General features: G+C 43.3%; 1 protein-coding gene across 1 annotated transcript; it reads left to right on the forward strand.

The window, feature by feature from the left end:
- The first annotated feature begins 2,300 nt into the window (after positions 1-2,300).
- Positions 2,301-12,310, forward strand: NPY1R (neuropeptide Y receptor Y1). Its single transcript, XM_063156278.1, has 3 exons — positions 2,301-2,476; positions 5,472-6,312; positions 6,433-12,310. Exons 2-3 carry the CDS (start codon positions 5,614-5,616, stop codon positions 6,889-6,891), a joined length of 1,158 nt encoding a protein of 385 aa, XP_063012348.1. The 5' UTR covers positions 2,301-2,476; positions 5,472-5,613; the 3' UTR covers positions 6,892-12,310.
- The last annotated feature ends 309 nt before the right edge of the window (positions 12,311-12,619 follow it).

Genomic DNA, 12,619 nt, shown 5'->3' on the forward strand with positions numbered 1-12,619 from the left:
GGCCTTTCATCTGTCTGCAGTGTCAATAATCCCATGCATATTTGTAGTTATCACTGTGAGTTCAGGACACTGAGTGACATGTTGGCTCTATTTTTGATCTTTTATAGGTAATTATTCTATTTGCATGGTATAAAAGGGGCATTTTGAGGTTTGCTTTGCCCATGTTTATGCAATGTTTGAAATTCCTGTATGTATTAACCATTAAAAAGTGAAGTATTATGTATCACTTAATTTGCTGCTGAAATGGAGATCCTCATGACTAATGACGAAATGGAGGAGAAAGCAGATCATATGTATCTGAAAATTCAGACATTTCTGAAAAATTGATATTTTGTAAATGAATAACTCGTGGTACATCATTTAAATCTAAACCTAGAATAGGATGGTGAGAAACAGGCAAAATTCACAACTCCCTACATCCCTGTCTTCCCAGGCTCAACATCACACTTGTCTCCCACCTGCTCTACATTCCCACCCCTCTGAGTGGCGCAGAGGGACAGGGAATGAGAGTTCTGGTCAGTTCATCACCCTTTTTCTCTGCTGCTCCTCCCTCCTCATGGTGTTCCCCTGCTCCAGCACAGGTCCTTCCCACGGGTTTCAGTCCTTCAGGAACAGACTGTTCTCTGTGGACCACAGCATGGATATCTGTTCCTGCCATGGTCTTGCATGAGCTGCCGGGGAGCTTTTGTCACCATGGTTCTCACCACAGGCTGTAGGGGGAGGAATCTCTGCTCTGGCCAGCTGTGGGTGCATTTTGGAGTCAGATGAAAATGGTTCTGGTCAATGTGGATGTACTCTTCTTACAAAAGCCACCCCTGCAGCTCCCCAGTTTGCCACGTAAACTCAGGTCTCTTATTCTGAACTGATCTTAAAAATGTTTCTCTGCCTTGGACACCTGTTAGCAGAGTACAACAATTTTGTATCACAGAATGCTTATTTTAATTTTTAAAGAGCCGTCTTGACCATATGGGTAAGAACATTACAAGGAAGTAGTGGGAACATTCTGGCATAAAAAAAAAAACAACAAAAAACAAACCAACAAAGATTTTACTCTGCCTAGCAATACATCTATTGCCCTTAAAAATATCTTTATAGGACAGTGTGGATATGTCATTCCACATCCAAAGCAATGAGAAGTCTCAGCTGTACATGTCCAAGAGTGTCACTGCTTCAGACAGAAATGTGCTTTTTATGAGACCTTCAGCTCGGATCCCTGCCTGAGCGTACCCACTTTTGCTCACTCAAAGGCACACATGCTAATGACCTACATAGGACTGGAGTTCTTGAGAGGCATTTTATACAGCCTGCACTTTCCTTCTGGCTGCTGCTCTTAAAATGTCAGCAGCACCACGGCTACCGGCTTGCAGCAGCCTTGCAGCATGCCTGCAGTTGTCTTTCTTACATTGAGGTCTGCAATTACAATGCAGTTGAGCCGAGTGCCTGTAAATACAGTGCAAACATCAGCCTTATGCTGGGTTCTGAAATCTTCCCGTGTGGCTTCTTCTACAAAAAAATGTCACAATCATTGATTCTGTGCAACTAATTTTTTTAAAGCTATAATTAGGCTGGTTTCTCAGTTGAGAGTTATTCATTCCACAACAGTGGTGTCATATAATAGATGCATGCCTGTGGGTAAGAATGTGAGAGCATGCAACTCCTTACACATGAAAATTCAATCTGGGACCTTGGACAAATTAGGGAACTTCTGTTTTCCAATAAATAAAAACTCCTATTACAATCTGCAGCTTTTATCAAGGCATTTTCAAAGTGTTTCTAACATTTGTCCGGGTAACTTCTCACAGACTTCCCAATTTACTGTGTCTTTTATGCCCATTGAAGAGGATCAGGGCAGTGCTTTTTCTGAGTGAGGCAGCAAGATGTTTCAGGAACTTGACATTTCTTATTGGTCCAGTCATCGCTATTCATGATAAATGAAGAGCAGAAGCTAGCTGTACTGGTTTAAAAAACCAAACCCAAACTTGGCAACTTGCTCCTTGTGCTGAAAATCTCTTCCTCGTGTCCTTTTCTAACAGGACTTCTAATAGGAGTTTCTATTTCCATCTTTAGTTTGGCCACAAGATGGCAATAACTTGCAGACAAAATGAAACAGGCAGACCGATTTGAAACTGTCTCCCTTCCTGAGCTTTTCCCAGCGCTCTGCCCCCAGCCCCCCTCTTTTGTTTCAATATTTAATTGCATTTCTTTCGGAATTACTAGGCAACGCACCCCCAGATGTGCAGTTTAAAGGTGATGCGCTTGCAATGTGGTTTTCAGGATCTGCTCCGTAGAGCACCATCATGTGATACCGGGGTAAGGTGGAGTTCAGCTTTAAGGGGAAGTCTCCAGCCTTCCTCACCAATCTTTAGGATCTGACTGGAGAAATACCAAAGGATCCTTCTCCTTTCCCAGCTCCTTCTCCATCCAGCCTCCTGGGCCAGCCCCTGAGCAGACCAAAGACGGGCAGAGCAGTTGCAAGGTGAGTTTCCCCCGTGGTTGCTTTCCATGACTCTGGGTGCTTGTGTGCCAGTGAGGCAGGTGTTTGCTTGCTGTCTTAGGTGCAAGTGACAAAATCCAAGGGAGGATTAGGTTCCAGGTAGAACTTCTGAGCAGCTGGGTGAACCTTCACCTTGGGCTGACAGCATTTTGCTCTTGCTTTTGAACGGCTCCGATAGTTTAACTGTACATTTCCATTCACCTCGCAGCGCATTATTTCACCCTTTTTGTCTGCTGGTGCTAAACTTGTGCCCAAAATCTCTCATGGAGAGTCAGGACGGTGTGCTTGTGTGTCACTGCAATCACCCAGAGGGGTTTGAAGGGCTATGGGTTTTCCCTATGCCAAGACATCACTCAGAGTGGGGAGGGATCTCCTTCCTGACTTAGGAGACAAGGAGCAGTGCAGCTGTCTAGGAGATTGAACTTTATGTCCCTCTGTTGTCTGGTCCATTTTGCAGAAGGAAGGAAAGAAGGACTCCCCTTCACTTGGCAGTGGTGGGCTGGCTGCTGGATACACTCTTGCACACATCAGAAAGGTTGCATCTCTGCTAAGGGAAAGACGGGGGGAGAAGGAGCAGTAGCATGTTCTGGTTTTGAGTTTGATATTTAATAAATCAGCAAGAGCACAGCTTGGCTAAGGGAGTAGAAAAACCAAGACATCTTATCACTGTGGGCAGTTTGGTCCCGGCTGGTGAAGGAACCTGCCCAGTTCCCTCCTTGCAGGACACAGCTCCTTGCCTGCTCTTGCCATCATTCTATCGAGTCACAGGGCTGGAGTGCCCACCTTGTGCCACACAAGTGGTGGTGGGGCTCATGATTAAATCCAGGTGTTGATTTTCAGACTCTGATAAAGTTACACTGTGGGAATTGAGGAGCCCTGGCCCTCCACATCAGCCACACACTTTACATTTGGGTAAAGCACTTCTGACTGCGACAGAAGTAATGCTTCAAGGAATCTTGGGGTAGAAATTTCTTTTTTAGACCTTAAAACAGATTTGTTGGACTAGAAGATCTGATAAATTAAGTTAGCAGAAGGTCTGAGAGGTAATACTCAGGTGCATACCTAGACAGCTTGAAAATCAGAGTAATCACACAGACAGAGAAGCCTTTTGTCTGAAATCGCTGCTGTTAACTCTCACAGTAAAATGCCACTCAGAGGCGAGCTCCACTGCCTGTCGCAGTTTCATGTAGCCTTGTGCTGACTGAAAGAGCCAGAAGAGCCAGCAGGGGCCAGCTCCTGATAGCAGCGACAGGCACGGCATTGGCTCGGTCACCCTTTGGCTGACCCTCGGGAGGAGCGGCGGCTGCAAGCCCAGCCCTCACACACTGCCCCAGCTCCGGTGCCCAGCGTGAGGCTGCTGAAAGGGTGTCTGCCTCCACTAAGAGACAAAGACAATTCTTCTCCAGAGATTTACATAGCACAGAGATTTATATCGAGTATCATTTAAGAACAAGAGCTCACCTATTCAGGGTAACTTCTATTGAAGTACGTTTTAGTGGGCAATGTTTTTACAGCTTTTCTGATAAATGCCATATGAAGTCGCATTTGAAACCCACTTGTGTGAATTTTAAGTGGCATTACTTCCATTACCATAAGGTTAAGTGAGCAATAAATTTAGCTCACAGGAGTGGGCAGAGAGAAAGTTCCAGACTCAGTGTGGAATGCAGAGCCACTAATGATGCCCAGATTCAGTGGCACTAATGGCAAGTTGAAGTAAAGGTGTGTCAGGTTATCAATTAATTGATTTTTAATTGGGTATCAATTCATTTGATTTTATTTTTATTTGCCTTCTGAACACATATGCTTGATTTTCAGATTTTTAAAAGCCAAGGCCTTGCAAAGGGGTGGTTATTTAAGCATGCCAATTTCCCTTGCATGGCTAAAGAAATTTTCTGGGGTGTTTAAAATTTGCCGAGTTTTGTCTTTTGTCCTGTATTCTTCTTTCTTTGCTGCACAGCCCTGCTAGCTAAGATTAAGATGTTCAGAGTTCCTGATTTACCTTTGATTTAGTGCCAGCGCTGCTGAGGGCACTTGGCCGCTCAACATCAAGTGTATGCGTTTTGGAAAATAAAGAAAAGCAGCAATTGAGTAATTTTCCCACCCGTCACATTAGTCAGATGGGCTTTCCCCTCCTCCTCATGTGACGCCTGGATATAATTTAATGTAGAGCAGTTTAAGAAAGCAGACGTTTGCAGATCAAACTTGTGAAAAGGAGATGTAAAACATAAAGTGGAGGCTGCGCTGGTGGGAAGGCTGAAATCGCTTCCCGGCTTGCTATTCCGTGCGACTTGTGCCGGCGGGAACGGGCCGGGCAGGACGCGTGTCCCCGCTGCCGTCCTGCGCCGGGGTCCTGCCCGCTGCCTCTGCGCGGCCCCGCGGAGCGGAGCGGAGCGAGCGAAACGGAGGGAGCGGAGCGGCGGGAGCGGAGGGAGCCCGGCGGGGAGCGGAGCGGAGGGAGGGGAGCGGAGGGAGCCCGGTGGGGAGAGGAGCGGAGGGAGCCCGGTGGGGAGCGGAGCGGAGGGAGCCCGGTGGGGAGAGGAGCGGAGGGAGCGGAGCGGAGGGAGCCCGGTGGGAGCGGAGCGGAGGGAGCCCGGTGGGGAGAGGAGCGGAGGGAGCCCGGTGGGGAGAGGAGCGGAGGGAGCCCGGTGGGGAGAGGAGCGGAGGGAGCCCGGTGGGGAGCGGAGCGGAGGGAGCCCGGTGGGAGCGGAGCGGAGGGAGCCCGGCGGGGAGAGGAGCGGAGGGAGCCCGGTGGGAGCGGAGCGGAGGGAGCCCGATGGGGAGAGGAGCGGAGGGAGCCCGGTGGGGAGCGGAGCGGAGGGAGCCCGGTGGGGAGAGGAGCGGAGGGAGCCCGGTGGGGAGCGGCGGGAGCGGCGGGCACGGGCGGCTCGGCTGCCGCGGGACACGGGCGCGCCGCTCCCCGCCCGGGGCAGGCGCTGTGCCCGGCCGTGACCGGCCCCGCTGCTTCCCTTGTCCCCAGGTGCGGCGAGGGAGATGCGGCACTCAGACTGAGGAGCGGGCTCGGCCCGGGCTCCGCTGCGGGGCCGGCGGGCGCGTCCTGAGCTCGGAACGCTCTGGATGAACGCGGCGGCGGCGAAGGTCGGCGGCGAGTTGGGAACAACATGAATACCTCGGTTCTCGCCCCACTGGGAAATATTTCCGGTCACCTGAATTTTTCGGAGATGAACTCGCAGATCCTGCAGTTTGAGGACGAAGACTGCCATGTGCCTTTGGCCATGGTCTTCACTTTGGCCTTGGCTTATGGGACGGTGATAATTCTGGGGGTCTCTGGGAATCTGGCCTTGATTGTCATTATTTTAAAGCAAAAGGAGATGCGCAATGTTACCAACATCCTCATTGTCAACCTGTCGTTTTCTGATCTCCTAGTGACCATCATGTGTCTTCCCTTTACCTTCGTGTACACTTTAATGGACCACTGGATTTTTGGGGAGGCCATGTGCAAGCTGAACCCTTTTGTGCAATGTGCCTCCATCACAGTCTCGGTCTTTTCTTTAGTCCTCATTGCCGTTGAGCGCCATCAGCTGATCATCAATCCCCGCGGCTGGAGGCCCAACAACAGACATGCCTACATGGGGATTGCTGCCATATGGATTTTAGCCACAGCTTCCTCCTTGCCTTTCCTGATCTACCACGTATTGACAGATGAGCCCTTCAGAAATGTAACATTTGATGAATATAAGGACAAATATGTGTGCTTGGACCTGTTCCCCTGGGACACTGCCAGGCTTTCTTATACCACAACGCTTTTGGTGATTCAGTACTTTGGACCGCTTTGTTTTATATTTATTTGCTACCTGAAGGTAAGTTAGAATGCTCTTGCAATATGTACTTCATTCTACCTGATGTTTGTTTATTCTTGCAAAGATGATGGTGGTAGGTTAATTTACCCCATGTGTTTCTCTTTGTTGAATTTCCTGCAGATATACATACGGTTAAAAAAAAGGAACAACATGATGGACAAGATGAGAGACAGTAAATACAGATCCTCTGAAACCAAAAGGATCAACATCATGCTGATATCAATAGTGGTCGCATTTGCAGTTTGCTGGCTGCCTCTCACCATCTTCAATATCGTGTTTGATTGGAATCATGAAATTCTGCCTGTTGCTACCTGCAGCCACAACCTGTTGTTCCTGATTTGCCACCTCACTGCCATGATCTCCACCTGTGTGAATCCCATCTTCTATGGGTTTCTCAATAAGAACTTCCAAAGGGACCTGCAGTTTTTTTTTCATTTGTGTCACTTCCACTCCCGTGAGGAGGACTATGAGACTATAGCCATGTCCACCATGCACACTGATGTTTCAAAAACCTCTTTAAGGCAGGCAAGCCCCATCACATTTAAAAAAATAAATAGTGATGACGATGATAAAATATGAAGAAGTAATAGAAATTCTACACCAAACTACTAGAAGTGCCATTGCAGGTGAAGTGTGTCCAAGGACAAGCACAATTACATAACAAGAACAAAAAGAGTAATGTTTCTCTTTCTTTTCCAAGGAACTTTGATTGTTGTCACTTTGAAATTATGCGCTGTGAATTTTGCCCCTTTTACAGCTTTAATGTTCACAAAAGTTATATCTGAATTTTATTTTAAGACATAGTCAGACCTGCTACTACCTATGGTTTTCATCAGCTGTTTTTGTTCTGTTTCCTTTGTACAGTTCTGTGCTTCAGCACAAAGGTTTACTTATTGATTTTTTTTCAAATAAGTAGTTTTGAGGAGTGTCCATTTAAGACCATTAGAAACAATATGAACCACAGGGGCACTGTCATTACAGACAATATCCACCAAAGAATAAAATTAGGAAATTCTGATTTGAAGAGGACTTTTTTTTTTTAAGTGCATCTTTGATCAACATTAAAATCCTGTAAAATCAGTGTAGGTTTGCAAAAAAAGAATAGTGTGAAACCTACAGAGTATGTTTAAATGGGGCATATAGTTGTCTCATTCAAAGAGGCAATTTGGGCTGTAATCACTTAGTTTCAAAGACAGGATTAAGAAAGAAATTCTGCTCTCATTTACAAGAATAAAACCCTACAGTAATTCCACAGAGCACAATGGGATAACTGATGCTTCAGCACAGCAAATGAAAACATAAATGGGGCTTCAGTCCCAAACGATTACAGCTGGTTTTAATAATGCAGGCTTTTTAATTTAAAAAATCCAAAACCCATTTTTATCTGGCATCAGTGAGAGGAGTTACTGTTACTGGGATGAAATGCACCATCTGTTCCGAGCCTGTGAACCATGTAAATCCTCCTTGAGACCTATGTCCAGAATCTAGAGGGAGATAGCACTGCTTGCTGTCTGGGCAAGGTGCAATTCCATCCTCACAGGTGACAGAGAAATTCAGGTCTGGTATAAAAAAGTAAGATTGAGCCACCTGAGTATTTTCATAGTAATTAGTGTTGATCTCTATAAATTATTTACAGCCTCATAATACTTTGTGTTCAGGTGCAATTGCATAAACCTGGACAATCTCCAAAGGCAAAGGATGGTTTAATCAAGACCTGCAAAATTTAAAAGAAGGGTATGAATATAGGTTGGGTATAATTGGTATGTTTAGCTTCCAAACTCACAGTTGGTTGGAGTGTGGAAACATTTGCCAAATATACACAATAGACCTCTGTTACTGCTTAAAATATATATCCTCTAATTAAACTAAATATTCATGGCTAGATCCCAGTTGAGGGAAACCATATAACTGGACTGCTGTAAATGAAATTACAACAATATCAGCCAGCTGAGGTTCTGTGTCATACAGTGTACTTCGCTATGTTATCAATGTCTTTTTGAATAATTGGCTTTTAAAAATACAATATAGACCCTACTTTCCTTCAGCAAGGTCAATTTAAATCATTCTGGCAGACAAGAGGGTCTTTAAAATGGATATAAATGTAAATGCAACATAAATGGAAATCTGATGTGATATATTTCTAAGCAAAAATATCTCAGGATGTTATGGTGAATTTCATATGTTCTAAATTTGACATAGATAAATGCCTAAGAAATTAAAATTATTTGGGTTGCCAGTATTTAAAAGTGAAACACTGTGCCTTGTGCTGTCTTATAAATAGTGTAGACTATTAAAGTAGCAATGTGTTCTTGTGCATTATAATTCCATGTATTTGTCTACTGGAAGATAATTTAATTTAGAAGGAGTTTTCTGTGCTTGAGAACAGAGGCAGAATGTAGAAAATTAATTATAAGACAGAAGGTTCTTTCAGAGCTTTGGCCTTTTGTATTTTATGAGATTTCCTTTTTTTTTTGGTTTTTTTTTGTGCTTCTCCATGGAATGTATTGTTAATAACTTGACAGGGGTTTCCCAAAAGTATTTCTCTCTCACGTTGCAACAATTTTCATATTTCAAAGGGTGTGTATTTTCACAATGAGATACAATGTACAAAAACAGCCATGGGGGTTTTTTTATTAAGATTGTCACAGTGCGTTTTTCCCATCACAAAAAGTCCCTGTGAATTTTATGGCTTTTTTCCTCCTTTTTTTTTTTTTTTTTAAAGCCCTTTCCTTCAATGTAGTGCAAAAAGAAAATTCACTCAGTTGAGAAACTTTCCAGTTACTTTGCTGCAAATTTTTGACCAAGCTGAATTAGGTGCTTATACAGAGTAGGTGTAGAGGAACTTTAGAGGAGCCTGCTGGCGCTCTCTGCTTCACCTGCTTGGAACCAGGTGTGTGTGTCCTAAGATTTGGAGGTCTCCAATGGGATAGCAACCTGATTCTTCCTATGTCAACATTTGTCCTGCTTGAGGTACAGCCTTAAATCATGCAGCCCATCTGGCAGTGTGCCATACCATCTCCTGAGAATGCATGTCAGGTGTTTTTTGCCCCAGCACCTGATCAACAGGGTGAACTGTAAATGGGAGCATTTTTCCTGCTCATCCTTGCTGAGCTCAGGAGTCATTTTCTCTGTGCACCTCTGTCCTGGGATCAGGCTTCTCATGTTTCCTGACTTCCCTGCAAGAAGCCTCTCTGAGTGTCTTCTGAACACACAGGTTAGTGCTTTGTCACACAAATAGCACAGGGCACACTGCCTGTAATGACAGTGGAAACGAACACAATGTGAGGACTGTTCTGCAGGAAAATGCATTTGGAGAATTTCAGAGGCAAAATCATGGCTCTTCTGAAGAATTTGTTATGAGGACAGAGATGAAAGTACCTCTCTGAGGTGCTGACCTAACATCTGCAGGGTGTAGCTCAGATCTACTGAGAGCAGTATTTTTGTCTTTGGTTTCATGACTTGATGCTAGAGTTCTCCGCAGCTTTCCCCTGCCAACAGCCAGCTACAATACTGATCCTCTTTTTCAGTTTCAGAGCTCCAGCATGGCTTCTCCTCTATATGCTGAATTTCTTTACAGGATAAGGTGACAGGTTTCGTGTTTCACTATAATTTTTCAATCATTCTGGATTGATATTTATTTCTTCTCTGTGCTGTTTTGTCAAACGTCCCACACTTCAGCACGTGTTGATTCCTGTCTCAAAAGCCTGAAGATCCCTTTTATTCTTTCAGACTTGTAGAAAAGTTTTACTGACAGAAAAACAGAACAGTGAGTGATCTATAATGTATCTTATTATTTATGTGTCATACATTTCATGTCAAATTTCCAGCCTTAAATGACAAATGTAACTATTTAATAAGCATCAGTATTTGCTTCACTTGTCAGTTATTTTAGCATCTTAAACTTCACTTTGATCGACCACAAACATTTCTGCATAATCTAAATAAACCAGCATATTTGTATACCATGATAACAAATATGTCTGGGTTCCCATTTTGCTTTTTTCCCAAAAAAATGGTTGTGTCATTGTTACTATGTACAGTAATTCACGACTTTCACATCAACATTAAAAAAGGATAATAAAGGAAGTGATTAATTGACAATAAAACCTGCCTTTGGTAGGCTAAGAGAGGACTGGAAAGTTAAAAATCTATATGTATATAATCTACCCTGTCATTATGACCACATAAAGAGAAAAGATTTAAACCAGGAAAAGAAATCAACATGACAGAACCCCCAAGGGACTTGAGCTGATGCTGACTGCATCTCATCACTGATGAAGGTGTGAATGGCTAAGGGCTCATATATTCTGACTCTGTGGTCTTGCACTACAGTACCAGCTATTATTAATGGATCCTAAAGGGAAAATTTTATGCTGATTCATATTCAGACGGTAAATCAGTACATGTTTCAATTCAGGCCTGCATATCAAATTCCCATTTTGACGTCAGAGTAATATTTTCAGATCAATGAAACTGAGAACTTAAAAGTTAACCATTTGCCTAAATGGTAACTACTAAATAATACTGCATTGCTGGCTGGAAGCTTGCACTCTTTCCTAAAAATAGGATTTTTGGATATTAGCTTCTTACAGAAATAAGGGAATGACATACAGTTGTTTGTTTGTTTGCTTGTTTGTTTTTTTTTTTCTGGATCCTTCTCCTTTTTCTTTTTTCTGGGCCTCATAATGCTTCAGTTTAATGCTTTCCTTCCTACTTCTTTGTATCAAAGAACTTACCAAAGCAGTACATGGAGAATGAAGACAATAAGGAGATTTTCTATCTCCTCTTCTTTAAAGCATACAAAACATTAGGAAACATGAGCTTAAATAACATCTCTGTCTGCAACAGATTAAATTAATTCAGTTGAGTGGAAAGGGAAGAGGAATAGTAATTATAACCAAATGATAATTTTTTGTTGACAGTCATTTATCAGTTGAAGGATATATACAGCTCCAAGATCTACCATGCCCTCTTCATTCTTGTGTTCTTTAATATGTGGTATCTGCTTCCCTGAGTTATTACTAATTAGCTGAATCATTACTACAGTTGATGTGAAAGAAAATTCTTCTCCACAGGTTTTGCAGAACTTCAAATGCTTGAATACAACATACAAGATGAAAAAATGTGATCAGCTTTGGCTCTTACACTTTAATTGACCTGTGGTCAGAAATCTCTTCTATTCAGTATTTCTGCCCATGCATAACAAACAGTGTTAATGGTCTGATTGGAGTTGATATTTCAAATATTCGGGAGTGCATTCACAAGGACTAACTTCAGCTTTATTTCCTAGTCTCTGAGGCACTCACACCTACACTACTCTGGTGCTATGCATTACCAAACTGTGTTTCCCTCAGCTGCCCATGCAGCTGCTGAGTGGCAGGACTGCCATCTTCCAGGGCAGCACTGGGCCTGGCGACTGCTGCCTCCCTTCCTCCACCTTCCATGGAGCTTCTGCTCTCACTCTGTGCTTCATCCCCTTGCTGGCTGCTTTCTGAGGAAGTAGAAATTTGTACTCTGATTTTGTAAAGCGCCTGAGTATATAATAAAATTCAGTTCTATTCAGGACAGGGCTTTAAATAGTTTCTTTCATTAAAATTATCTTCCGGCAAGTGTTTCATAGGCAAGTTTCTCAAAATTTAGAAGTGTATAATTTACAAAGCCTGTGTAGGAAGTATGTCCATACAGAACATCCAGCTCATTGCAGCAAAACTGCCAGCACACACTGTCTTGTGTTTTCCAAGCAGCTGAATTGATGATCTGGTTATTTATCATAGGTCAGGCTTAGTTGCAAGAATTTGCCCCAGGTGAAAAGAGGTTTGAAAGTGCTACACAGGAGATGCTCTGCATGGTTAACTGGCTTGCTACAAATTATGCAACATTTCAGATATACATGGAAATAGAGTTTGGAAGAGAGACAAAAAGCAGAACATCTAGATGAAGTCTTGATACCTTCTGTCAGGCACAAAAAGACACAAAGGGAGAATAAAATATTTATTTATTTTGGACTGACAGGTAAATGTGTTTTCTTGGGCAAAGTGGTGGTGAAAGAAGTATATATGACAAACAGGTTCTCTGCTCCCACTTCCAGAAAAAGAATATGGACCTTTATAAATGACTCTGAAAATATATTTTTAAATACTCTTTAGCTTGGATTAATCTAAATTGCTTTTTGAAAAAAAGGAAATTAAATGAAATTTCAATTGAAAAATATCAGCTTTTCATTGTACCCACCTACTGCATATGAATCCATTTGCTTCTTCTTCTGCACAAAACGGAGAAGGTTTGTTTATGGCAGGAGGAGTAACCT

The sequence above is a fragment of the Melospiza melodia genome, chromosome 5 (genome assembly GCF_035770615.1).
Source record: "Melospiza melodia melodia isolate bMelMel2 chromosome 5, bMelMel2.pri, whole genome shotgun sequence".
Classification (NCBI taxonomy): Eukaryota; Metazoa; Chordata; class Aves; order Passeriformes; family Passerellidae; genus Melospiza; species Melospiza melodia.